Source organism: Aulonocara sp. 'chitande type north' Nkhata Bay, linkage group LG11 (genome assembly GCF_057382095.1).
Source record: "Aulonocara sp. 'chitande type north' Nkhata Bay isolate Kocher_YH1m ecotype deep benthic linkage group LG11, A_spYH_male_GT1.1, whole genome shotgun sequence".
NCBI lineage: Eukaryota > Metazoa > Chordata > Actinopteri > Cichliformes > Cichlidae > Aulonocara > Aulonocara sp. 'chitande type north' Nkhata Bay.
Window position 1 is genome coordinate 18,190,233 of NC_141354.1, and position 27,937 is coordinate 18,218,169.

The 27,937-nt window shown below is 40.1% G+C and overlaps 2 protein-coding genes across 4 annotated transcripts in view; both read right to left on the reverse strand.

The window, feature by feature from the left end:
- The window catches only part of mtbp (MDM2 binding protein), a 39,955-nt gene extending 27,613 nt beyond the window's left edge, over window positions 1–12,342 (reverse strand). Inside the window, exons 1-8 of the mRNA XM_086310843.1 lie at window positions 12,180–12,342; window positions 11,773–11,853; window positions 10,968–11,041; window positions 10,456–10,598; window positions 10,275–10,333; window positions 9,347–9,491; window positions 6,617–6,731; window positions 2,575–2,679 (exon numbers count right to left, since the gene is read on the reverse strand). Coding sequence (XP_086166969.1) covers window positions 2,575–2,679; window positions 6,617–6,731; window positions 9,347–9,491; window positions 10,275–10,333; window positions 10,456–10,598; window positions 10,968–11,041; window positions 11,773–11,853; window positions 12,180–12,246 — 789 coding nt within the window. The 5' untranslated portion in view covers window positions 12,247–12,342. The remainder of the gene's footprint in view (window positions 1–2,574; window positions 2,680–6,616; window positions 6,732–9,346; window positions 9,492–10,274; window positions 10,334–10,455; window positions 10,599–10,967; window positions 11,042–11,772; window positions 11,854–12,179) is intronic.
- Window positions 12,343–12,620: 278 nt separating this feature from the next.
- zfat (zinc finger and AT hook domain containing) lies at window positions 12,621–27,892 on the reverse strand. Of its 3 annotated transcripts, none has more exons than XM_086310846.1 (24): window positions 27,350–27,892; window positions 26,523–26,681; window positions 26,156–26,317; window positions 25,846–25,974; window positions 25,513–25,626; window positions 25,307–25,429; window positions 25,133–25,212; window positions 24,337–24,419; window positions 24,089–24,163; window positions 22,821–22,969; window positions 22,617–22,708; window positions 22,301–22,449; window positions 19,052–19,964; window positions 18,456–18,582; window positions 18,089–18,321; window positions 17,872–17,953; window positions 16,505–16,624; window positions 15,424–15,597; window positions 15,197–15,285; window positions 14,584–14,722; window positions 14,234–14,340; window positions 13,358–13,445; window positions 13,140–13,237; window positions 12,621–13,054 (listed from the first exon to the last, which is right to left on the reverse strand). In XM_086310846.1, the coding sequence occupies exons 1-24, from the start codon at window positions 27,366–27,368 to the stop codon at window positions 12,860–12,862; spliced, it is 3,699 nt and encodes a 1,232-aa protein (XP_086166972.1). In that variant the 5' UTR covers window positions 27,369–27,892; the 3' UTR covers window positions 12,621–12,859. The 3 variants fall into 3 exon arrangements, with proteins under 3 accessions (XP_086166972.1, XP_086166974.1, XP_086166971.1); XM_086310848.1 differs by having other exon boundaries at window positions 12,622–13,060; window positions 25,133–25,188; window positions 27,350–27,891; XM_086310845.1 differs by having other exon boundaries at window positions 12,624–13,060; window positions 27,350–27,891.
- Between the last annotated feature and the right edge of the window lie 45 nt (window positions 27,893–27,937).

Below are 27,937 nucleotides of genomic sequence, written 5' to 3' on the forward strand. Positions count from 1 at the left end.
ATAAATCTTTATTTCTGTGTCATTTTCTGGTGGCAAAGTCATACGTACATAAAAGGTTGGCAATAATTTGGCTTATAAAATACATTTGATTTATCTGACTGATGGATCATCTGTCACAGGTTGCACAGTGTGAATAAAGGTCAACCAGGACGTGACGCTTCTCATTTGGAAATAGACAGTGGGGGGTTCGTTCTACTGGACGGCTTGAAAGCAAGACTGGCTCTACAGTAATACAAACTGGGCTATTATCTGCTCTGCCAAAACTTTACCCTGAAGTTTGCACAAACACACACAGAGAGTAGTCTTTTCTCAAGCTGCATTACAATTCTCATTAAAGCTGCAAGCAGCGTTATGAGGGCCCTCGCACCCCGGCGTGTCGAGCCATGCCCAACACCTGAAACCAGCACGTCCGATCTGATGTCACATTGATGGAATTCATGCATTTAACCACCAGTTAACATTTCATTTGGTTCAACCATGAGTATAGTCGTCCCACTAGGTGGCGCTCTAACCATTATAGACAAAGGGCATAACAAACATTTCCGAGCTCGGGTCTCATCACGCCTGCGACCTTTGGGAGAGATTGGACTTTGTGTCTTTGAGTGACAGCATATTACTGCTTTTTGGCGAGTGATTGAAACTCCACGTGCCGCCATGACCACCCCGTTTCCTTGAACGTAAAAAGCTTCGCAATTTAACATCACAAAGGTCTTTAGATTCCACACACTGGAGAATGGTTCAATATGATGAAATCCCTTGGAGGAGTTCGTCAAAGTATGAAGCCTGAAAAGAGGGGAAAATGCCGCCAAAATTACACATTAATTTTAAAATGGCTGACTTCCTGTTGGATTTGGGATATTGCTCCAAGAGACTTTTTTGTACATCTTGATATTTTCCATAAGCTTACCAGGTTTCAGAATCATAGATGAAACACAGAGCTGGGGCTGATGTTTTGAAATTTTGTAGGGGGCGCTGTGGAGCAATTTCGCGCTATTCAATGAAAATGATCACATGACAACAAAGCCTACATCCATTTGGAGGTGTGTGCCAAATTTCAAGCCTCTATAAACTTTCCAAGCCCCTCAAAAGCCACTTCATCTTTCATGGTGAACCGCGTTACCACCAGGGTGCGCCGTTCAGTTTAAAGTCACAATTTTTGCACTGACGCATCACGAGGGACTGATGTTGATATTCACCGCTTTTGAGGTGGCCACGATGAACCTGTGAAAATCAGTACAACAAAATTAAAGCCATGACATTTCCTGTTGCCACTAGGTGGCGCTGTCCGTATTTCCGACAATGGGCACATCAATCTGTTCAGGGTGGGTCTGACATCATGCCTGTAAAGTCTGGTACTGATCAGACTGGATTTCATTGAGTTATACTAATTTCTTTCTTCATGGTGTGACATCAAAGTTCGCCATGCTGCTGGGGTCACACCCTTTTTCGAAAAGTCACAGTTTTCACTGTAACCCAAGACCAACTCCTTAAGGCTTTTCTGGAGAAATTTGAGGCTGCAGATGTCACCCATCACTATACTGTACCCCAAAGTGTAAAACATGACATTTCCTGTTCCCACTAGGTGGCGCTGTCCTTGATGTCAAATATGGCAGTTGAAATATGTTCAGGGGTGGAGCCTTATCATATGTGTTCACTTTGGTCAAGGTCAGAAAATGTATGACAAAATGAGAGGCAATAAGATTTTCATGGCGAGTCATCGAAATTCGCCATGGCGCCACGGCCTCATAGTATTGTGAAAACTCAAAAGCTCCGCAATTTAACATGGCACAAGGGTGTAGTTGACACTGTCCAAATTTGAAGGTTATGAAATGAAACCCCAAGGAGGAGTTCGCAAAAGTTCGAGGCATGGAAATGGCAAAATTAGAGCCAAAATGTCACCTTCTCTTCCAAATGGCGGACTTCCTGTTGGGTTTGCGTCAATGGGCCCACAGACTTTTTTGTTCGTCTTGGCATGATACACATGTGTGCCAAATTTCATACATGTAGCTCAAACGATGTGGTCGTAGGGCTGCATTTAACAAGGCATAGGTGGCGCTCTAGAGCCATTTCCCAGTGCTCATATGTAAAACCATTAAAATACAAAATTTTTCACCAGACCTGGCATGTGTGCAAAATTTCATGAGTTTTTGAGCATGTTTAGGCCCTCAAAAAGGCCCTTGTTTTGCCTGAATAATAATAATAAGAAACGGAGCAGATACAATAGGGCCTTCGCACTCTCGGTGCTCGGGCCCTAAATATAAGACGTTCTCACTGACAAAGTTTGGATCAAGTGCACACCCTACAGCACTCTGGTGGAAGACTGCTGCTGTGAGCAGCTGCTCGCAAGCTGGGCACTAAATCTTTGTTGGAGGACACAACAAGGACTAATTTGACTTTCTGGAAAACAAAGTCAGAGAAAATAGTTAACTGATTACTGAGCTGGCTGTCAAAAACTTGAGCACCAAAGGACAGCCTTGTTTTGATTAACTGTGAAATGCTTCCAAAGTTTGGTTTGAGGTCATCTCAAGTTCAATTCAACAAAAGGTCCAATGAAACTTAGGAGTCAGAGCTCACCTCAGACTGCAGTTTGTGGTCAGTGGTCATGTGTGGAGCTTCCAAAAGACCAGACTCTGATATCTGATGCAGAGAAAAACCATCAAAGCGGAGTTCTGACACACACTGAGGAGAAAAATAATACATGACACAGTCAGTGTATATGCAGTTAGAAACATTTGTACAACCTACAACAGAGAAATGCAAACTGTTTGACATCAGTGCATTTTAACAAATGCTACAGCTTCAGTGTTTGTCTGAATAATATCTCAAAAATAACTCGGCATAGCTGTGCCCTTTGGAGTTACGTGTACACAAACACATATAGAGACATCATAACTGTATCAAATGGGAGTAAAATGGTGTTGGCTGCTCTCAGAGAAGGGTTTATTCTTTTGGGAATTTTCCTTTGTTTGGCTTCTCCAAACCTTGAAGCTTTTACTGAGTGTCTCTAGAACTCACTCGTTCAGAGGGCAGCAACTCAGAAAAGGTCACTTTAGTGAAGGAGACGCTGCGAGCCTGCCTTAGAGCACCATACTTGGAGCACATTGGTTGATAATCTAACATACGGTGTCTATACACTTTACTGTTAGGGTCACAGACTGTACACAAAAGATAGTCAAAGCTTCCCAGTCTTAAAAGTGAGGACAATGCAGGAGTGCCCCAAACCTGCACTCTTTCTAAGTCCTCTGGTTTCAATTTAAAAAATTAAAAAATAAAAATTTGAAAGTCTGGGTGTATAAAAGGTTATGGGACTTCCAGTCCATTACACAGTCCTAGAGATTGTTCTGTGATCGCCTCAGCAAAGTTATTCATTTAATTGTTTATTCCATGACAGTTTGGCCAGTGGCTCCTGGAGGGTGCTGTATGATTCTGGATGAAATCAGTTGGTGCCCCAAAAAAAAATGTCCTTGAGATTGCAAATGTCCTTGGTTTCCCACAGGAAATAGAGAACAGTCACCTCTAAACTGAAAGCTGTGCCTTACCACTACCACCGACAAGTTTCGAAAGGCAGAGTTTCGAATGCAAATGATGAATGACCATGGCAATGGTAGCAATGAAAGCAAACACAAGGAGGTTTTCAGTGCAGAACCTAATACATCTTTACAACTGGTTTTCATCTAGCAACTGTCATCATCCTCCAGCAACCACTCGCACTCATAAACCAGTCAGGTCATTCATATTTTTTCCATAGCAATGGGTTGCATCGCCAATGGGTCCCTTGGCCCATGTGACTGAAGCCTTGGTAACGTCTTTCTTTTATAAAGTGAACAAGATAATGTTCCCTTTACGAAAGATGACCCCCAGTAGAGTTAACAAGGCTGATAAAGTAGCTTCTTCAGGGCAAGCCTGCGTTGTGCTCCTCAGATTCTCAGATCTGCCTCTTACTTGTCACATGCAGTTTGAAAATACCAAGATGGTGACAGCAAAATCGCTCAGCTCAACTTCACTGAACCATGGTCGATGGCCCAGTGTCCGTGTCCAGCTTTTACATACAGTCTATAGTAGAGGCTCTAGATGAGAGATGTCATTTTATAAAGGTTATATAAACCATTTTCAATTTTGTTTTTTCTGTTTTTAATATTTTCACTTAAAGATTAGAAGCAGAGTTTTCCCAACATTAAGGTCCAAACTGAAAAACATACAGTAATGAAAAAAATAGAAACTAAAAAAAATACAGTTTAGTTCTTAAAAATATTTCCTATCTCAGAAATATCAGACTTGTGCCTGTCACCAACACTGCACCTTCATTTTATAATATTAAAAAAACAAAACAAAAAAATCCCACACATACTAAAACACAAAGACACTACTTTGAGCCGTTTCAAGAAAGACAAGATCTATATTTTCAGCCGATCAGTGTTTAAAATCATAAAATAAGACCTGAAAGTCTCACCCAGATTTCTAAAAAAAAAAAAAAAAAAAAAAAAAAAACAAACAAAAAAAACACCATCAGTACGAGACATGCAAGGAAACCTCACAGTGAAACAGATTGCTGATTCTCCCCAGAGGGCCATGAAAGAACAGCACAAAATTGGCAAATTCGGTCCAGAGAAAAGAAAACTACTGCACCTGCCAGAGTTTTCACTTAAAGACAAAAAAAAACAAGTGTGCCTGAAGTAATCTCCAGAGTAGGAACAGAAAAAAAAAATGCTGTCACATCACCTCAGCCTGGTTACTTTGACGCCAAAACAGTTACTTTGTAGGAAAGCAGGAAATGCATGGAAACAAGCAAATATAAGGACACCTAAACACCACATCCACATGACTGTGAAACCCTCATTTCAGAATTAGCATCAATGCGATGCTACAATAACCTTCACTCTTTAAAATGCTATTCATGAGATTATTGGCCCAAACTGGAGGAACCTGTTCTATTTCACAAAAGCACTGCAGAGTTGTTCAAATTGATGTTGAAGTTCTTCCCCATCGAATCTCAGTCTGCTTTCTTTCTAATGGCCAGCTAGTCGCTTCTTTATACACTTTATATCACTCAATTTATGACCTCCATAAACACTTTGCTGATGTGTTTATGGTCTCAGCTGCTACTTTCAAGTCTTTCTGAAACAACATGATGTTCAGTTAAATGACAGGTGCAGTTAAAAAGTCAAAAGGATCATAAAGTAAGGTGTGCATTATGGTGGGCCTACCTCGTGAGTAGCAAGTGGCTACTGTATGAGCATGACAAGGAGAAGGGAAAACTGTCAAGAATATGACAGCCAAAAGAAATTTGACAAACTGCACCATAAAGCTATAATTTATGTTTATTGATTCATTATTTCCAGCAATCTTCTTTAACACTTGGCTTCAATAAGCTTCATGCCCCAGTAAAAAAAAAAAAAAAAACTTGATAGGAGGGGGGTTTAATGGGTCAAAGTGGGCCAAGCTGGGCTGAACTGATACCAGCTAGTTCAGCTCTGCCAGGTCAATGCCAGTAGGACGGTGCCTTTTCCCATGACCCTTTAATGACCTCCAGTAATTTTCCAGATTCATTCAGCATGATGTGAGGCAGAGATGTTTTGCATTTGTGCAGAGCAGGGATAGTGGATGTATTGGACAAAGGATGCTGGAGATGGAGCTGTCCAGCAGAAAGAAAAGACGAAGCCCTCAGTGGAGGTTCATGGATGTTGTGAAGGAGGACATGCAGAGGTTTGATGTGACAGAGGAGGATGTGTTCGTAATAAAAAGCCCAGGACAAGCAAGCTGGAAAGTTCAAAAGGACACGGCTTTTTCTCCGGCCCACAACAGTATTTGTCCAGAAATTGCAAACACAGACACACAAAGTCTCACATACACAGTGGTTAAAACAAAAGATGTTCATTCCCTCAACAGCCTGTACCTACCAAACAGCTTTTTTCCCTTCATTGCTCCTTTGAAACCATCAATTACACCCACATTGCTAGGTTTGGAACAATTACATCCAAGCAAGTGTATACAGACACAAGACTTCACAGTCCTCTCTTTGGTAAGCAAAACAGCATCCACAGACACATTTTCCTAGAGGTCTCCGCTTTCCTGTAACTGACAAACAGCTGAGGTTTACAGCATCCACAGAATCTTTATTAAAATCCTCCGTCTCAATAGTAAGTTGGCCCTTTTGGCCCACCACAGTTATAAAGACCTGCTATGCAGCTGCTGCAGTAAAAATTACAAAGTTTTTTGTTTTTTTTCTTTGGGGAGTTTTTAACCAAAAACTTGTATTATGGAATATGTGATGTAAATTAAAGTTAAAATTTTTGCTCATATCCATTTCCGTCTCAAACTTTGACCACCAAGCGAGAATTGTGACCAATTTTTTTGGAGCTGTGTTTTGTTAAATAGCTTCAGCAGTTTCACTTTTCCAAATTCTGACTGTGGTGAGGCAGTGTCCTGCAATTTCAAGAAGTTGATAATAACAGCAATTTGATATTTATTCAGTGATTGGATAGATCTCCGACTCCGTTTCTTCAGTTCTTTTGTTTAAAATATTCAGCTCATTCACACAACTGTCCTGTGCACATCTGAGTACATCACTAGTCTGAAAATGTGCACCATCTCCAGAAGTTACCCCAGCAACCCTTACCTTCTTCTCTCTGATAAGCAGGCTTCCCCTCCATATTTCTTTGGAGTCAATACAGCTGTCCAAGTCAGCCAGCTTGACCAAAGCGGCGCTGATGGAGGACGCCATTTTCTGCCATCTGAATGAAGAAAACAAGAATCGCTTGATGAGCCCGAGTAACTTTTATTCTCTGTTAGACAGCAATATTCAAGCCCATGTGTCAGGTTTTCTTATTGCCTACAACAGTTCTGCAAATGTTAATCGTACATTCACGTTATACCAATAAGCCTGTCACATTTAAGATGTCTAGTTCTTATCAGGTAGGTGGTGTTTTGATGCCTGATGTTGTGGGGTGAAAAAGGTCATTCTGGCATCTCCTGAGATTATCTGTCTTCATGTTGCCAAAGTTAATTTGTTGTTTTTATCATTACGAGTGCTTCTGCAGAAATGTTCATCCATGTGTATCCATCCATTACTTCAAGTCAGCACCTTCTCTTATTTATCCATCTAACTCCCCCTAGTGGTGAGCTAGGAGGATTTCATTAATAATGGGTTTGTGTACATTCCCAGTCATCCAAGTCATGGTTGTCTAAAGAGCTTAAAAATGAAGGGAAAAAATGGACTTCTTTAAGTCACTGGAAACCCTCTCATGCATACTCATCGACTCCCATCACCCACTGAAACACAAACTTGGGTTGAACAGGACCCTACACCACACCCTACCAACGTTCCCTCTAAGGCACAGATGGAAAGAGAAGGAAGACACACGTAAATAAAGCTCTTAAAACATGTGGTTGTCCCAACTGGGCCTTCATCAAATTACCAAAGATACACAGGAAAGAAGATCAGACATCAACTAGGGAGAAAGGCGATGACTGATGGAACAACATTGTCATCCCTTATGTACCAAGTTTATTAGAGGAAACAGGAGAATGTTCTCCAACCCCAGCATCTCAGTGCACTTCAGTCCCAGCCACACTTAGACAAAACCTGGTTCATCCCAAGGAAAAAACTCAGACACTGAGTGTCTGAGTGCACGCTGTGCTGTGCAATGAGGAGCACTCAGACCTCTACATTAGAAAACCAAAACAGCCACTCCACAAACACATGGCACAACACAGGAGAGTCACCTCGACGGTACATCTGCAGCTAAAAGATGAATGTCACTCTTTGAATGATGCCAATGTTCACATACTGGACCGGGAAGACCAATGGTTTTGGAGGAGTGAAAGAGGCCATCAGCTGTCTGCCACCTACAATCCACTCACACCTCACTTTAGGTGACCTCAACAAGTCACATGATAAGATGGGCCATGTACTCACACTGATTTCACCTTTAACCCCAAGTAATGATAATGACCTACACCTTTTGTCACACCTTGGCTCGTGGAATGACACACATAATCAACAGTGGTCCCAACGACCTCCTTCTAAGGGGAAAGCCCATACTAGGGATTAGGGCTACGTCCACACTAATGTGTTTTTGTTTGAAAACGCATCGTTTTCTCTCCGTTTTGGCCTCCCGTCCACACTGAGACGGCGAATTTCTTCCCCGAAGGAAAACGCTCTCAAAAACAAATACATTTGAAGATGGTGCTTTCGCGTTGCAGTGTGGACAGCGAAAACGGAGACTTTCGAAAACGATGACACATTTTAGTCAGTCATGTGACAAATTAAACTAAGATAGTGGAGGGCATTATACAGCAGTTGTTTTGTTTGCTCTCAATTTTGACAGCCCTATTAAAGATTAATATCAGTTTGTACATGCTTTCTTCAAATTCTTTAATTCTCACTTGCTTTTGCAACTTTGTACTTTTGTGTTACTCGCAGCAACAACTCCACCTCATTGTTAGTCCATTTAAAAAACTCGGTGCTTTTCCTCGACATTTTGCCGACACGTTTCAACGAGCCGGAAAGTAAATAAAATAAACTCGCAAGACTTTATCAAAGGTGTGAGCATCACAGAAGATGCCTTTGTGTGTAGGAGCTGAAGATAAAACACAGAAAAACATGAAGGTGATTTTCCTGGCCTGGGATTTTATAAAAATATTCTGCAGTAGATCAAAAACGAAAGAAAACCATTAATCAACATATGAACATTGCCTCTGAAGTTACAGCGGTTTGATTAGAGACACGGCTAAGCGTTTTGCATTTTGCATAATTTTAAAAAGTTTAAATTTGTTCAGAAGTCTATTGAACAGCAGAAATTAGGTTTTCTTTTCAGAAGTAAAAGGAAAAAAACAAAACAAAACAAAAAAAAAAAAAAAAAACAACAGCGGCCGACAGCGCTGTAAACAACGGTAGACTTGTGCGTAACAAGCAAGCGAATAATGCAGAAAACGTGTTGGAAGCAAAACAGCAAAAGTCAGAGGGAATCCATGACGATGTTTATGTGAAGCGTAGTTTGGATCTTCTTTTGCTGCTGGTTCGGTCAATATTGTTTGGAGAGAGATCAAACTAACAGCTTTAGAAAAGGGCGTAAACACAAAGCGCGGACCTGCCGAAACATCAGAATCAGCGAGCTGTTGGCTTTCAGCCCCGACCGGGTGAGAAAGACGACATCTCACTGATTCTGATCCGTCAGCGGCTCCGCGCTTTATGTTTACATTTATGTGCAGAATCCGTGTACCTGCTCTCATTCATTGTTTTAGCTGTTTGGTGGTTGTTGAAATTTTGTGAGGTTTAATCGATAAATCGATTATCAAAACCCACCCCTAATAGAGTGTAATGCATGGGTATTTTTCATCTTCTCACCCAGGTGTGTGCTGTGTGATGACACTGATCTTTGCAGCATGCCAGGAGGACATGTGTTTGACGGCTCCCAGCAGAGGCAGGAGGTCTTTAACAGGAGGGGACTGCTCAGCAGAGCCCAGCACCAGAACATCCAGCAAGGCTTTACCTGATTGAAAAACATAGGAAACAAAAGGACACAGTGTTTCCTTCTTTTATTTGTTAATTTTTTCTTTCCATCCATCCATCTCTTGGTAGGACGTATCAAGGCAAGTCGTGAGCTTTTAAAAAGTAGGCAGAATCGCTTGTTATCAAAACCAAATTACAAGAATTGTAGTGACTCTGGCTCCTCAGGGTAACTAAAGTTAGAGGGTAACTGTTTCTGAACTCCTGCGGAGACTGTGTGCCAAAAGACCTTCTCTTAAAAAAAACAAACAAAAAAGAAAACACTTCACGAGGGAGATTTGCAAAGAAGTCAGAGCATTGGTGAACACAGATTTATGCAGTACAGCAGGCAACCTTTTCCACATGGCAGATTTTCAGAATCTAACTGCTTAAAATTCGACAGCACTCTTTTAAGAAGAAGTTTTAATTCCTTGATTTGGCTAAGACACAATCGCCCCATGAGAAATTATTTTGTGCAGCAAACTTCTTGTTCTTTTTTCCCATCAGTAAAACAAGCCAATCTTCGTTTTTTTTTCTTAATGCAGAATGGAAGAAACTGAAGTGGCGAACTGCGCCCTAAAGGTAATCATCGAAGTCACCTGAGAAGTGCTGTGTGGAAGCATTGTGGATTAAAAATCCTCAAACTAGATTTTTTTTTTTTTTTTTTAGTAAAAGCCTTATAAGATCCAAGTTAACAGCTTCAAAACTGCGAGCAAATTATATAAAAATTATAAGGCGGAAGATATATAAGTATAGAAAGTAACCAATGTTAACTGGATAACAGTACCTGGAGGTGGAAGCTTGTCTGACAGCACATGCAGTCCCTCTGCAGCCTCCTCCATCAGCCTGTTAAAAGTTGAGAACAGATGAGCTGACATGTCACTGTCACGCAGATTCTTGAATGGATAGATGGAGCAAATCCCTGTTACGGACAATAACTGCAGACATTATCATTATTATCATCTCACTCTGTCAGTGTCAGCTCATCAGCCTTTTGGTCCGGTGCCTCCTGGTTCTTCAGAGAACCCAAACAAGCTTCCAAAGAAGTGGGTTTCTCCTCCTCACCGTCACATCTGTGAAGGCTCAACTCTTCCCATTTAGAGGTGCAAAACTGCCAAACAAGAGACAATTACTAAACTAAATCCAGAATTCTTTATTCACAACTTAACAGTTTGAAAGGTAAAATTCTGCATTGTTTCCTTGTCAAATGTGTGTCAATGTGGTTAAGTATGAAGCATAAAGTGCTTTTGCAGTTTTAATAAAGGCATTCTGTACCAATTCCTAACTTGCCATTGCAAAGATGAATAAAACTGTTGTAAAGCTGATATTGTATTTAATAAGTAAGAAGTAAGAAAGGAAATGACACAATAGCTACGTTGGTGCAGACTTTGACAACTTGTGACAATTTAAAGCATCACACATAAAAAAGCTGTATATACAGGCACCATATCTATGCTCTTGAATCTTCCAAGTGTCTCACCTGTGCACCTCCGTGACAAGCCTGAACAGCAACGTACCACCTCCGAGCTGACGGGCTGCCACTGAGAGAACAAGCTGGGAAAACATGCAGTGAGAAAGATGTAAGGAAGGGAAATAACTTGGTCTGTCTTAACACTGATACAACACTAAAGTATATACAGCTGTAAAACACTAAGTACAACGCACGATTCAATAACTTGTAGAACCACTTTTAATAGCAATAACTTCATCTTTTCTCACATGGTTGTTGAGAAATTTTGTACCACTCTTATTTACAATGTTGCTTCAGTTCACTGATTTTTCATGCACAGCTCTCTTAAGTTTTTGCCACAGGATTTCTGCCAGGCTGAGGTCTGAACTTTGATTGGGCCACTGCAACATCTTGATTCTTTTCTTTTTCAACCATTCTGAGGAAGCAGATTTGATGCTGTGCCTGGGATCATTGTCCTGTTGCATTAGCCAATTTGAGCCAAACTTCAGCTGTCAGATAGATGGATTCACATTTGACTCTAGAATACTTTGCTATACAGAAGCTCTGACAATGCAACAGTGTCTTACAAAAACTGTTTGCTTTGTATATGTTTTATTTTGCAAACTACTACTTCTTATCTTATTTTTGCCTCATGTATTCGTAAATAGGTTTAAACGGTGGTCCTTTATGACTGATTTGATGACCAATTTAGCATCTGGCCAAGAAATGACCACTGAAAATTGAACATTTACAGTGATGCTGATTAGTGATTAATGTGCAGTATCTAGAACCAATAGATAGAGCAACTATCTAAGTTATCTATCTGTTACTGTACCTGGAAACACAGAAACCTTCTCTGACTCCTGAGTGGAGATGTCCACGAGTCTGCCATATATCTGCTTTAGTGGCTCCAAACCTGCGATCAGTGAAAACTGAGCTGTCAGGATTCATTACAAGCAGATTTCTGATTTATTTAAGACTGAAAAGAACAACAAGTAGCAAATTTGTTAAAAGCTGCTAGCATAGTTCACTCTTCAAATTCTTTGACCGGATAACCATCGTGATTACAAACAAAATGTGAAACACAAACGTATACGAACAAAGGTTAACAAAGTCAGGACGATATTAAGAGCTCAGCCAGACGAAGTTTACAGTTACAAAGCTAACACGGGCTAAGTCTGCACACTTTTAAGGTACTGGCAGAGGAAGTATTACATGTTTCCAAGTTAAATGAAAACTTACATTTAAAACCATCCGGCGACTCGTCATCAGTTCGGCAAAAAGATATAACTAAAACATACCGGTCCATCTCCAGTAAATATTAGTAAATATAGGATTGCTGTTTGTTTATTGGGCTCTTTCGGTTAATAGAAAAACACTCGCGTCAAATTTCCCACCAGTTCATCTTCTTCTGCGCAAACTAACATGCACTGTTAGCACTCAAAAGGCTCTTCACCGCCATCTATTGGACTGAGACGGAACTACATCATTTGTATTAGAGCCGTTCTAGGTAAATTAATAATATTTAATGCGGTTCAGCGACAAATAAATGTGCGAATAAATTACACATGAATCAGTTTGCATGGTACTATTTTCATTTTAGAACGGTATCTGTGGTTTTAACTTCCACCTTCTTCTTACCTGGTGTTTACTGGGAAGTCTGCTTTGTGGTATTTCTAATACAGTATATTGCACCATGTTATGAGCCTGTCATTAAATTTGATGAAATGAAGCAAGCACATTCAAGGGAAGAGATTTTATTAAAATATACTTTGTTAGTACAAAATATACCACATTATCACAGGCGTATTGCACTTAATTTCATTACTGTCTGAAAAATATATGTAACTAAGTGTTGAAAATGTTGCTAAATCCATATTTTACTGTTTATTGGTACATTATGGTAAAATGGTAGCAAAACACTAGTTGATTTCTACAGTGTGTTCCTGTACGTAGACAATATAGTGGTGTGTGTCGTCTCCCTGAGTAAGGACTGTCAGTGCCTCCAGGCTGTGTCCCTCCTCTAACACCATCACCTGGTCACCATTTAGGGCCCCCTCTGTGTTTACCACCATCAGCTGGTTGCTGCAGTTACCGACTTCCTGCTCGTCGGCCACCTGCAACTTCAGAGACAGCTCAACATAAACTTTTTGCCATTTTGTAAAATCTCACCTCCTTACATGGTGATGTTTTGTCGCTCACCTGCTGTACAACAGCTACAGTGCCTGGAGCCATGGCGACCATGGAGGTGACAGCATCCTGAGTCTCTGAACTGAGCTCAGTGATCTGCTGGATGTTAACTGAACAGAAAAGGCACTAAATGAATTCAGTGTTATATAGGACATAGGTAAACGCACATTATAAGCACATAAAACAGCTTCAGTTATCCTGAAGCTGTTGATGCTTCTTGAAGGTTTTACCGTTGTCCTGCAGGGTTGCTAATGCTGCCTCTGACAGGTGCTGTTCATCCTCCACAGACACATACTGCGCTTCTACTTCCTCTCCCACCTACGTATTCATACACAAGGAAGAGATTATATTAAGTTAGTTTCTAGTTACTACAAATAAACCCAATGGTAACATTCTACAGCTATGGGATACTAAGGTGCTAACATGGTATGGATGACATGGTGTGGATACAATGTTTACCTTCTTTATTTAGCCAAACAGGACAGCGGTAAATAAGTGATAAAATTTCATTCTATGTTTGGATGCATGCTCAATCATTCATGTATAGAAATCCTGTTCATCTGGATGTGGGAGAAATGTTTTCTCATTCATTTAAGTAATCTCTTCAGTGTCAGATCAAGTTACGTAGTAGATTTCCTGCTGAAGCATAAATTGGGTGAAAGTAGCAGCTCTTAGCCAGAGGCTGTTTGTTTTCCCCAATGTATAATTCACAGCAATCCTCCAGGTACTTCACTACCTGCACTACATTACTCTCTTTGTGCCGGGGGACCCAATCCTTGGGGTAGACCAGTTCTTTGGCGTAGTATGTTTTTGGGTTTGAAAGCCACAGAGACGTGATTTTTAGAGAAAATGATCTGTTCCAATATTCCTGATACCAAAACAATAACCAAAGAGTCTTACTAATGGAGCAGTTAGTCTTCTCTTCTGGATCAAGCAGATGGCACAACACAGAAGAGCTACAGTAGCTCGCCGGGCCCCGTTTCTCTACAGTAAACTCTACATCCGGATAAACAGAATACCCTTTCTAGGCTACCAGTCCACACACTTCAGCGTTCACACCCAGCTAGCTTTATTTTATTATCATTGTATCTTGTGTATTTGTTTACCTCCCAAGGGCCTTCTACCACTTTCAGACTGTGTTTGCTCTTCAGGTGACGGTTCAGCTCCCACTTTGTGCCATAAACAAATTCACATTCGGGACACTTCATACCTCCTAAACATAAGCACACACAAAGAGCTATATTACACTTTGTTTGAAACCCTACATACTCTAAGTCAGACAACAATTACAGCTACGACAGAGGTCAGACAATGTAGTAACCAGAGCTTGCCAAGAGAAAACAAATGTCAACGCTGTATTCAAATGTTTTACAAATGTCTAGCTGCAGTGAAATTATATATTAATTAATAATAATCAAGGTGCCTGGACATAGTGGAGGGAGAGCAGAGTTAGGACCTTGCTGTTTCAGGGCGTCAGGGTTTGGCAATCCGGGTCCGGCATTCTCGTATCTCTGATCCGGGTGCTTCACATTGTAGTGCCGCTTCAGAGCGCCAGCAATGTTGCAGGAGTAGTGACAGTGAGCACAACGAAACGGCTACAGAGACAAACACATGTTAGTGCTGCTGTTTAATTCTAGTTTTCTCTTGTTGGGTAAAATTTTGCAGCATATTTAAAGCAAGTTTTTTTTAAATACAGAATGCTGATGGGTCATTTCATTTGAAATCAACCAACTTTTAGAACATTTTCTGCTCGACCGTTTGAGATTTGCATGAAAGTTTTGTGGTTCAAGGAGTTTGGTGTAAGGATTACGGCTGCTACACTATTTTCAGTCATCTGTATTTCTTTATTCTACTCTTTTTTTATTAGTATATATTTTCTTCTTTGATATTTGATAAATGATGCTAAAATCTCACAGTAATCATTATAGGTGTTGAAACTTTGTATCATAAAAGGCCCGTGTTGATTTGAGATGGAATCACGGACCCTGATGGTTTGTCGCTCTATTTATATTCTGTTAAAAGATAAATAATAATAAAACTGAGGATGGTAAGGTTAGATGTAATCTGACCTTAAATTTAGCGTGCTGCTCCATGTGTCTGAGTAAGGAAGGTTTAGAGACCGAGGTGAAGTCGCACTCTGAACATTGAAACCGCTTCCCTGGACAGACGCAAAGTAAACACTGTGACATTTATCATCACTGGTCATTAAGAGCATTTGTGACATACGCAAAGTTATCATTAATTTTAAATTATAATATTAAAGAAATACATAATGTAATTTTAACAAAGTGCATACCTTCATCTGTGTGGCTCAGTCTGTGGCTTTTCAGCGTGACTTTAGATTTGAACTTTTTCCCACACAGATCACAGAGGTGACGTCTCTCCGTATTATGTCGGTTCATGTGAGTCTTCAGGTTGCTTTTACTGCGACCTGCATAGTCACACACGTTGCAGACGTATGGCTTCAAACCTACCCACACAGACAACAACATACAAACACACACTTAACAAGCTGCCAGCAGAAAAGATTATTAAGCAATTAAATTAAATTATTAAGCAAAAAATAAATAGACATTTTGAACATGGAAATCTTCGTTTCCAAATGCAATCAAATTATATTTAAGCCATAAACAGCAAATCTCAGCAGGAAAATGTTTTTACTCCTGAACTTTTAAGAGATACGCGACTAAAGTGGATATTTTATGGATACTTGGTGCCAATTGTATTTACGAGTGACTGTTGAAAAGGTGCAGCCATCGGTGATCTGGATTAGAGTCAGCCAAGTATTAGAATAGAAAGAAAAAGAAAATAAAGCCAGATAAACTTTTTTGAAAATTGTTGTTTTATAAACTGACGAGGTGAAAAAACTTATCAAATCAAGCGAGTACAGCAATTTGCTTCCTCAAGACAATATGTTGTACTCTACAGCAGATATGAACAGGCTGTATATATTAAGCAGCTTCAGCCGAGCAGGGACATATTCTTCAGTCTTAAAGTAATTTTAGCAATCTCATTCACCTTTAAAAAAAACATCTGCAGAACAAAAAGTCCTGCTGCAGAGACCAGTGCAAAAGAAAAATAGCCATTAAAGTGTTTCTTTTGCCAGCATCACACATGGACAATTTTGCTTGTTTTTGTTTTCATCATTTTAAGAGTAACTTGACTAATGGGCCAATTTCCCTCAACAACATCTGCATGTGTATTTGCAGTCTGCTTCATTCTTCTGGACGACGGCCAGGAGGAAGAGGGACAGATGGTAACTCAGCTTTCAAAAATAATGATACAGTAAAACTCTGTGCAGAGGTGCTCGCCCACATGTGCTGAGGACTTGTGCTGTGTGCGTGTCGCCAGCTTTAAAGAGCAGAGTGTTATCAGACCTTGATGGGCCCAGATGTGCTGCTGAAAGTCACTGCTGTTCTTTAGGAAGTAGGAGTCACAGTAAGGGCACTTCTCCGCACGCTGCACCATCAGTCCTTTACCTTGTATAGGAAGAGTGTCTGTCCAAAACATCCATGCAAACAAAGAAACATGCAGTAAATGTACAAGATGGCAAATTTCTAATGGGCATCAAAATATTGTGAAAGTTAGCAACAGAAACTAGCTTTGCTATTTATTTATTTTAGCCTTGTGCGACAGCTTTGGCTGAAAGCAACTGCAACACTTTGATCATTTAAAGGTCCGGGGTGTAAAATCTAACCAGTAGATGTCAGCAGATTGCAGTCAATTGTTGCTGTTAAGCAGCATCAGGGAAAGTTTCTTGGAAGTGGATCTAACATTGTTGGACTCGGACACTTAGTGAAAAAGTTCTTGTTCAGTATAATCAAACTATTTATCAGAGGGAAAGTGTGATTTTTAAGAGACTCGAGCCTAACATTAGCTGGCATAACTTAGTTTATGACGCATAGCTTAGCTGTTGTTGTTGTTGTTTAGTTGGCTCGTTTTGAAAGCTCTCTGGAGACGGGGCGGCCACATGTTTAATCTGCTGATAACAATTAATATCTGGAATAAATAAGCGTGTTTAGGGATATTTTGTGTGTTAGAGCTCTGAATTGAGTTTGTAAAATGTGGCTTAACGTGCGGAAGGGGAGGATGAGGTTTTTATCCAGATCCCAGTTGAGTTGTTTTACTTTTTGGTGAAGGGGACGGGTTCTCGGATGATTAAACAGAAGCATCATCCTACATATCCTGAGTCTGATGGTGGAGGCACTACTTAAAATTTGCCACCATGGGACAGAAATGCCTACGAGCTCTTCTCCTCCATCTTTGCCGTACTACGTATGTGGACAGTCTGTGGACAGTCTGTGGACAGTCTCTAGCCAGACACATAAAACTCAAGTAGGTGGAACATCGCCAGTCCATCTCAGCCACTTCAAGATGGTGGGCCAACATGGCAGCTTCCACAAATCAGTTCCGCGTGTATTTTTAATAGATTAAAACTAAGTTTATGAAATCACATCAGTTTGCTGGAAGACCATTCTACACTGTGTATTTATGAAAGCAACATTATTTTTATATAAAATTACCTGACTGACTGTGCTCACAATACGTGCCCAATAAAAAGTTATAATAATAATATAATATATATAATTATATAATAATATAATTTGGATTTAGTGAGGCAGGAGCAAAAGGTAATACTGGCAGTTTTAAAAAGACAGATCTGAATCTGCTTTAAAATAAAAACAAACAAGAATGAGTTATATAGTTTTTTGTAGTGACACAGCAATGCTTGTGTGTTCTTTACCAGGGTGTGATGTTTTAATGTGGTGCTTTAGTCTGTGCTCTGGATAATTATGATGGCAGACAGGACACGTCTCACTCCTCCCCTGTAATTGAAGAGAAGACACAAGGAAAGGCTGAAGGAGCAATCATTTTTAGTTGTTTAAGCCTCAGTGTATAAATTCAACAGCACCACATATTAAGAACCTATCACTAGGAAGTGGTCTGCTCAGGCTAGTTACCTGCTCTTTGTGTGTTCTCATATGTGCTTGAAGTTTGTATTTGTCAGGCGTGCTGTATTTGCAGTCAGGATTCGAACAAGTCAGCAGCAAGCCACTGTGCTTCTGGATCTGGTGTCGCTTTAAAGAGCTTTTGGTGATGGAAGAGTAGCTGCACTTTGAGCAGTAATGCAGGTGCTCCTTGGTGTGTGTGCGCACATGGCTGTTATAGTGGACTCTGTACCAGAACAGTTTACCTGTGCGGCACAAAACTGTGATTAGGAGCTGCACACAGTATTTAACAGTAAATTACAGTTAAGTGAATATTAAAAAAAGCAGGACAAAGCAAATCCAATCTACTCAAAGAGTTTTGTTTTTTTATTTGTCTTACCGCAGTATTGACATTCTAGTTCTCCATAAATTTTCCTAAGCCGCTGGAAAGTCTCCATATTGAGCTGAGTCTTCTGAAGGGATGAAAACACCTGCTCGAATGCGCTGTGATGGGAACCCTCTGAAACCTACCAGCAGAAATGGACAAATGCAACCTCAGTATAAGACTGGATAAAAATGCTTGTCTTCTTACCATGAGTGATTTATCGGAGATGATTTATCGTGAGAACTAAACACACTATAAAATAGTTATTGCTCAGCACTCATGCAGAGGACGCTACTTCAAACTGAATCTCTGCATTGGCAAATTAAGCAGGACTATCTACATATTTAAAGTCATACAAATAGGAAGAAGGATACGACCAGATTAAGGAATCTAATCCCAGTAAAACTACACTTGTTTTCACCATTTAAAAAAAAAAAAAAATCCAAAATGTGTTTTTTTCTCTTGGTAATATTGGTTTGTGATCTTAAAGAATAATACAGCTAATGTGGAGGTGCTTCCTCGTTTGTGTAAATATAAAACATAAACGAGGTAACATCTAAAGAAGAAATATTTTCATTAGGAATTAAATCATATTATAATTTTGCATTTACCTCCTCTGATTGTGCAGCCTGGCTGTTGTCTGGACCTGCAGACAAATGTGTGCATGCGCTGGCATCAGACGGGGTTATAGTTCCTGATGATGATGATGAAGATGATGTGCGTGTGTTCTCAGCAGGTGCGTGTCCATTTTTTTGAGTCCCAGCCTCTAAGTGTGGACTTTGAATGTTCTCTTGTGATAACAAGGTGTGCGAGTCCTCTTTGAGTCTTTCAGCTGCAGAGCTGCATGAGTCTGGCGTGTTAATGTGTGACATCTTCTCTGCTGCTGCTTCTTCTTGTCCGTCTTTAAAGGTTGGCTGTGCTTCTCTCTCTTCTATTCCTACTTTCTTTCCCATCTCTCCATCTATCAGCGGCACTGCCTCTAAACTTTCAGCGGGATTTTTATTAGCCTGTTCTTCTTCATTCTCTTGCTCTCTCTCTTCTCTCAGCTGTTCTCTTTCCACATCTTCCCATTCCTTCCCCCCTGTGCCATGTTGTCCGTCCTCTTCTCGTATTCTGTCTTCTTCTCTCTCCTGTGGTATCCGGCACTCCTGTGTGTCCATGCTCGCCTCACTCCCCAGCATGTCTCCTCCAGGCTGAGCCAAATAGTAGCTGCTGTTGATGGAGTCAGTGAAGGTCTGCTCTTGATCTAGTCCTGGGTGACACTCTGTCAAGTGACTCTTCAGCCTCTGTGAGCTGACAAACTTCTCGTTACACACGGAGCACACGTACAGGAAGAGGTGCTTCCTGACATGAGCAGAGAGGGCAACCATCTTGGTCACGGCATGGTCACAGAGCAGGCAAGCGTAGGGACGCTTAGGCCCATGGACTAACATGTGGCGCTCTCGCTCTAGGTGGTTTTTGAAGCGTCGGTTACATATGTGACAGTGGTAAAGGAGCTGTCTGAGGCCCTGGCGAGTTTTTAACCTGGATTATATAGACAAACGGAACAGATTACAAAGGCAGGGTCACAGGAAACAGTCAGAGATATCAGCAAAGATCAGTTTCCAAATCTGACAGTGACAAAATTAAGTAATTTTCCCCCTTTTCACCCAAATTAAAAAAAAAAATGCATGTGTTGTGACTCGCAAAGATCATTTGCAATTAATTACAAGCCAAATTAGTAAAAAAACAAAAAAACAAAACAAAAAACAAAACACAACACTACAGGGAGTGCAGAATTATTAGGCAAATGAGTATTTTGTCCACATCATCCTCTCCATGCATGTTGTCTTACTCCAAGCTGTATAGGCTCGAAAGCCTACTACCAATTAAGCATATTAGGTGATGTGCATCTCTGTAATGAGAAGGGGTGTGGTCTAATGACATCAACACCCTATATCAGGTGTGCATAATTATTAGGCAACGTCCTTTCCTTTGGCAAAATGGGTCAAAAGAAGGACTTGACAGGCTCAGAAAAGTCAAAAATAGTGAGATATCTTGCAGAGGGATGCAGCAGTCTCAAAATTGCAAAGCTTCTGAAGCGTGATCATCGAACAATCAAGCGTTTCATTCAAAATAGTCAACAGGGTCGCAAGAAGCATGTGGAAAAACCAAGGCGCCAAATAACTGCCCATGAACTGAGAAAAGTCAAGCGTGCAGCTGCCAAGATGCCACTTGCCACCAGTTTGGCCATATTTCAGAGCTGCAACATCACTGGAGTGCCCAAAAGCACAAGGTGTGCAATACTCAGAGACATGGCCAAGGTAAGAAAGGCTGAAAGACGACCACCACTGAACAAGACACACAAGCTGAAACGTCAAGACTGGGCCAAGAAATATCTCAAGACTGATTTTTCTAAGGTTTTATGGACTGATGAAATGAGAGTGAGTCTTGATGGGCCAGATGGATGGGCCCGTGGCTGGATTGGTAAAGGGCAGAGAGCTCCAGTCCGACTCAGACGCCAGCAAGGTGGAGGTGGAGTACTGGTTTGGGCTGGTATCATCAAAGATGAGCTTGTGGGGCCTTTTTGGGTTGAGGAGTCAAGCTCAACTCCCAGTCCTACTGCCAGTTTCTGGAAGACACCTTCTTCAAGCAGTGGTACAGGAAGAAGTCTGCATCCTTCAAGAAAAACATGATTTTCATGCAGGACAATGCTCCATCACACGCGTCCAAGTACTCCACAGCGTGGCTGACAAGAAAGGGTATAAAAGAAGAAAAACTAATGACATGGCCTCCTTGTTCACCTGATCTGAACCCCATTGAGAACCTGTGGTCCATCATCAAATGTGAGATTTACAAGGAGGGAAAACAGTACACCTCTCTGAACAGTGTCTGGGAGGCTGTGGTTGCTGCTGCACGCAATGTTGATGGTGAACAGATCAAAACACTGACAGAATCCATGGATGGCAGGCTTTTGAGTGTCCTTGCAAAGAAAGGTGGCTATATTGGTCGCTGATTTGTTTTTGTTTTGTTTTTGAATGTCAGAAATGTATATTTGTGAATGTGGAGATGTTATATTGGTTTCACTGGTAAAAATAAATAATTGATATATATATATATCAATATATATATATTTGTTTATATATATTTGTTTTTTGTTAAGTTGCCTAATAATTCTGCACAGTAATAGTCACCTGCACACACAGATATCCCCCTAAAATAGCTAAAACTAAAAACAAACTAAAAACTACTTCCAAAAACATTCAGCTTTGATATTAATGAGTTTTTTGGGTTCATTGAGAACATGGTTGTTGTTCAATAATAAAATTATTCTTCAAAAATACAACTTGCCTAATAATTCTGCACTCCCTGTATATTGCCCACAGTATTCCTTCACCCATCCAAATCATTGAATTCAGCTGTGCCAATCACTTCCATGGCAACAGGCGTATAAAATCAAGCTTTTACAAAGAAAGATCTATGAAGATCACGTTTGATGTGAAAGCACTTGAATGGAGTCCTGACATCAACCTGATAGAACACCTTTGGGATGAATTAGAGTGGAGACTGCGAGCCAGGCCTTCTGGTCAAAAATTCCCATAAACACTCCTAAACCTTGTGGAAAACATTCAGAGAAGAGTTGAAGCTGTTATACCAGCAAAGGGTGGGCCGACATCATGTTAAACTCTGTGGATTAAGAACGGGATGTCCCTCTAGCAAATACGTTTGCAATATAGTGTATCTACAATGAGCTACATTAACGTATTGTTGCATCAGGAACTCTTCCCTCTGTCTTTGGCTATAAACCCCATTCAACACTTCACGCACCACCTCCCTGGAGGAGCACCTCACAGTTTGAAAACCTCTTCAGCAGGACAAACCTCAGTTGTTGGTAGCTCTGGTAAACAGTGGGATCTTTTAGATTATGTCGTTTCTCCATGTGTTTCAGCAGGTTCTTGACATCAGAGTACTTTTTCTCACAGAAGCCGCAGTGCTGCTTCACCTTCATATGGACACGCTCTATATGGACCTGCATCCACAGAGACACAAATTACAAACCATGCAGCTTCACACTGAAAATATATTCAGTATATCTAACACGGTCAAAAGAGAACTTTAATATCTTGAAGCCTGTGTGTTAATGCTAATAATACTCAGCATGTAACAATATGACTACTGAGAGCAGTATGCCAGCACCTTGAGGTGTCCTGGGCTGAGGCAGGTGAAAGGACAGTGCTGACAGCTGAACTTCTCTCCAGTGTGCTTCCTCAGGTGAACATTCAGGTTTGCTTTAAAGGACAAATCTAGTAAGTAGTGCAACTCTTCCTTTTCCAGTTAATGCTACAACTTCAACTTTGTATTCATTTACGCAGCCATCCTGAAATCTATAGACTAATTTACCTTTGATGGCCGATGCGTAGTCACAGTGCAGACACTGAAACGGTTTTTCTTGGGTGTGTGTCCTCAGGTGAGCAACCAGTGAGTGTCTGAACTTAAAGATTTTGTTACAGAACTCACAGGCAAAAATTTTCAGGTGGCTCTGAGGTAAACTGTAAGACAGCAGGTGACAATATTACATTTCTCATAGCTGATCAGTTTCACTCCTGTTGATATCATGGTGAAACAGGGTGGACCTAACCTCTGTCATATTACATAAGAAGAAGCTTTTAGCTACACTGTAGCCCCAAATCTAAAAACTGTGTAAAATAAAATCCACATACAGTCGTGTCTATGCTGCCGTGTGAAAAATTAAGTGCACCCCATGAGCCAGCATTTTGTAGTTACCATTAGCTGCAATAACTTGAAGTAATTTTTGAAGTAGGTTTTCTGTAGGACTTTAACAGTCTCTCACATCACTGTAAAGGAATTCTGCCCTCTTTTTCTTTACAGCGTTACTTTAGTTTATTGAGGTTTTGCGGGCATTCATTTATGCACAGTGCTTTTAAGATCCGGTCAAAGCATTTTAGTCGGGCTGATGATGTCTGGACTTTGACTGGGCCATTACAACACCTTGATTCTTTTTTTTCAGCCATTCTGTTATAGATTTGCTGTTGTGCTTGGGATCATTAATCTGTTGCACATTTTAGCTTTTGGGCAGATGGCCTCTACAATACTCTGGTATACAGAGGAGTCCACTCAATGACTGCAAAGTCATGCAGCTGTAAAGAAGCTCTAATCATCATAGTGCCACCACCATGCTATGAGCTGTGTGTGTGTTGATAATATGTTGCATCTGGTTTTGTCTGTCCTAAGGACTTTATTACAAAAGATGTAACCTAATCCATGCTTCCATTTTTTTAAGTTCTTTCATGAACTTTAATATTATACATGCTAACTGAGGCCTGCAAGGTATTATATGTAGTGGTCTAATACTAGGATAATTTAGTGGGACGCCCACTCCTGCTTAGATTAATAACTGTCTTGTATACTTGTAAATAATCTTTCTCTCTGTAGAATGATGGACAAATTGTTTGGAATTGGCCTTAAAACTATTCTCAGCTGCTCTGGAACAGTCAAGTGAATTTGATTAGCAGCACCTGGATGCTACTTACTTTCTTAATTTCTGTAAAGGCAGTAAGGGTGCGCTTATTTTTTCACATGATGCACATATGAAGAAACAACATTTGAGTGAAAATACAACTACAAATATTAAAATATTCAAAAAGTACTTGGAAGCATCTTGTTTGATAGAACATTCCTGGAAGCCCCTGCTGTTTGTCGTTGTTGTTGTGGTAGGATTAGAACTAGGAATAGAAAACAAAACAAAACATTGACAGGTCACACAGCGACAACCAGAAACTTAAAAACCTTGTAAAAGATTGTTAATGTTCACAAACCAACTATTTCACCTAAAATCAATTACACTGACTTCTAATTACTTACAAGAAATCTTCTGGTTTAATAATTTATTAATTACCTTGGCTCCTGGTCTGTTTGAGGGTTATCTGTGATGGCTTCACTTGCAACATCATGTGACTCATTCTGGACGACTGCAGAGTGCTGAATGTCCAGAAAGATCAATATAATAATGTCACAAAATACTTTTGGACAACAAACACGGTATCTTTTTTAGGACAGAATCACGAGTTCAAATTCAGCTGAACTACTAAAACTTTCTTCACTGCAACAAAAACACTGTTAACAAGTTATAGAGATGTCAGCAGAAAGTAAGTATAATGTAAACACTGTGCACAATCCTGTGTTTCTAAAGGACAGAATTGAATTTTACTTCTGTGTAATTTCGAGTTTTATGAGCAACATAAAATCAAAACACCACGTGGCTAACATGGTTACAAAAGGAAGAGGTCTCAAACCATGTGTAAATTAAACTGTGTAACTTTGTTAGAAGACTTTGTTGTACATAAAAAAAAACATATTTTAACCCTTTAAAGCCAAATGTAATGTATTTAATACATAAGTTTTTAGGACTCCTAGAAACATAATCAGTGTAATAGTTTTACCCCCAGATAAACAAAATAAATTGCACGTTACATTTTTTAGGAATAAATTACAAAAATAGCTGGATGTGGCAAACATGATACAAATTAAAATTAATATATGCAAATTACTATATTTTATTTTTTTATTTGTCAGAAGGTTCGATAAACACTCCATTTAAGAAACTGATTTGGGCAATTCCATGGTTCAGGCTTTAAGGGGTTAAAATCTGTGTGAACTGACTCTTTGCTGTTCCACAGCATTTCAGCACTTACCTGAGGTTGAGATTGAGGTTTGATAGAACCAGATTCTGCTTCTGCTGAACCTTCCTCTACAGGAACCATTTTAAAAACACCTTTTGAATTAAAAGTGAAGTATTATAGTTATTCATAAAACTGCATTTTTAGCCAGAAAGTAAAAGCAGGCTTAAATACCGCTTTAATGCCAACCTGGAAGTGTTTCATATTCTGTCAGAACAACACTGATAACAGATTTTTTGTTTCCTGTTGCTTGGCCTCCTTCCTTGGAGATGCAACTGTGGTTGGTTTTTAAGGATCTAGAGTTTCCCCCTTCTATAAACAGAGAACAAAAGATAGATCAGATCATTATTCTTCCAATAATGATTAATTTTAAGAAACCATATTCATGATCTTACTGCTTTCTCGATCAAGTCCTGATTGTGTCTGGTTGTGTTTATTCTGGTTTGGATCAACTCCTCCGGGATCCACATTTTCCGTTCCCTCACCTTCTGCTGTACCAGAGATGCTCCCTGAAAATTATTGTGTGTATTAAATTGATAAACTTCAAATGTTAGGTACAGTAACTAGATCTACTTTAACATCTTCAGTGTGTGTGTGAAAAGATTTAACAGTCTTCAAGCAACATTTCTAGCATGCTCTCCAACTAACTGTTCTTTGAAATCATCTGCGGCAGGCATTGACTTTCCTGCTGATAAATTATTTCACATTTGTGCCCTTTGATTCCTCACCATTTTCCTCCTCATCTGCATCTTCATCCTCTTCTCTTAGGCAGATGTGTTTAAGGATTTGACGCCTGTTGCTGAATGAGCGATGGCAGTGTCTACATTCCAGGCCTGATATCCCATCATTTTTTTGTGCTAAAAAAACATTATTACAAAAACATATGTACCACAGATTAGTAACAGCAAAGCTACATTACTAATCAGGAATACAAAACAAGAACCAGCTATCCAACTAATATAATCAGTTAGCAGTCTGCAGACCAGTACTACCAGGTAACAAAAGATTGATTTACACTGTATAAGGCAACAATACCACCTTCTGCTGAACTAAATTGTTGAATTTCCTCCTTTTTTCTCTTTTCTTCTCTGGAGTTATTCTCTGGAGAATGGCTGGAAATGGCCGTGCCCTCTGTCAAATCTGTGCGTATCTTCTTCGTAGAGCCCTTTGGTCTTCCTCGTTTTCGCTTCACCGGGGTCTCTGTGGGCCAATAATCCAACAGAACAGTTAAAAAAAGGCAGCACTGTTTGTTTGTTTTTTCATTTCTTGCAACACATCCACCTAAGAGAACAGCATCAACAAAGACATTATTCTGCAATCATTGTCTGTGTAGCCAAAACATTTACAGACCTGAGTAAGGTCTTTTTTTGTGATAGTAATAGTGGTGATGTGGTGGTGCTCTGACCTGCCAGCTTCTCCACAGGATCTGCCACAAGAGGCTGCAGCGCAATAATGATGTCATCTAGAGGCTCCTGCTGAGGGTGCAGCTGGGAGCAATGTGCAAGTAGCTGGGAGCGACTTGGAGAAAAGACGTTGCACAGGCGACACATAAACACAGAACCAGCTGGGGACACAGAGAGAAAAGGTGGCATATCCAGAGCCTTTTGTTAAATAAGTTGATCTCGTCGTGGTTTTTTTTTTCTTGTACCGTAGAGGTTTATGCGTTAATCAACTAATATTTGTAGCACAGAGAAGATACATTTTGCGGCAATATGAGAAACTGTGGGGTGGATATTGGCTAATTTTACCGTGTTATATACTGCATGTATGTAATCTGCTGGAAAATGTAAAAAGATTAATAACAAACAAGTAATCGGTTTTCTCTCAACTCCCAATCCACCTCAAATGAAACATATTATTACAGGAACAATAGCTTAAAAGCCACTCCCAAACTAACCAGATCGTCTAACCAGACATTGTTAACTTCTATGATAATTATTGCTATAGTAAAGTACACGTGTATAATTTGTCATTTAATGCTGATTTAAGTGTGGGAACTACATTGACCGTGGAGTCAGGTGACACTGTGTGTTAACGTAACAGGTTACGGTTTGTAGCTTATTTGTACTTTTCTTTCTGTATAGTGTCCATAGTTTGAGCATAATATTAAAAAACGCCAAATGAAACGGTGCCCTTTTTTTTAACCATGCACGTCTGTTTATTTTGATTTGGCCCGAGTTAACATGAAGACCCGAAAAACATATTCGAGTTGAAGCTAGCCAAATTTCTTACCTGCTTTTTGTCCATCCATTTCCCTCTGCGACCAACGAGCGAAGTAATACTAATTTATATACAGGCCAGAACCTATATGCGAATAAATTTATTCACTAAATCGTGATTTAGAGTCTATTTTTTACTGAATAAAGACACACATTTCTGTCGAATCTGCGGCACAAATCCTTCAGGCCAGCGGAAGTTTGCTGGAGCTGCAGCACTGTAACAGACATCGCCCTCTGTGGCAGGAGGACCGCACTGCAGCGCAAAGCAGCGCGTTTAGGCGTTCGGTGCATACACACCGAACGCGATAGAAGCGACCAAAAAGCGCCCCTGGCTGTTCGCTTGCACATTCGGGCCTCGAAAAGACTAGAGATTAAAAAAAAAACGAACGTGTTACAGATTCTGTGCTATTTATCATATACTTATACAAATATAGTCAGAAATGTGTCATTGTACAAAAACAGTAAATATACTTAGGTTTCCTTATTTCTTCATTTTCTTCTTTTAAAATATTTGTCAAAGAAAAAAACGTGTTTCACAACATATCCCTAGTAAGCCATCATGTTGTTTACAGGTATGGATATTATATAAAGAGACACTGAA

What these genes read in the sequence shown, in the direction of transcription:
- zfat (XM_086310845.1), bottom strand. An exon ending in AGGACTTGATCGAGAAAGCA is followed by an intron (nt 25,430 to 25,512) that starts GTAAGATCATGA and finishes CTCTGTTTATAG; the next exon opens with AAGGGGGAAACTCTAGATCC. An exon ending in AACCTCAATCTCAACCTCAG is followed by an intron (nt 24,420 to 25,132) that starts GTAAGTGCTGAA and finishes CTGGACATTCAG; the next exon opens with CACTCTGCAGTCGTCCAGAA.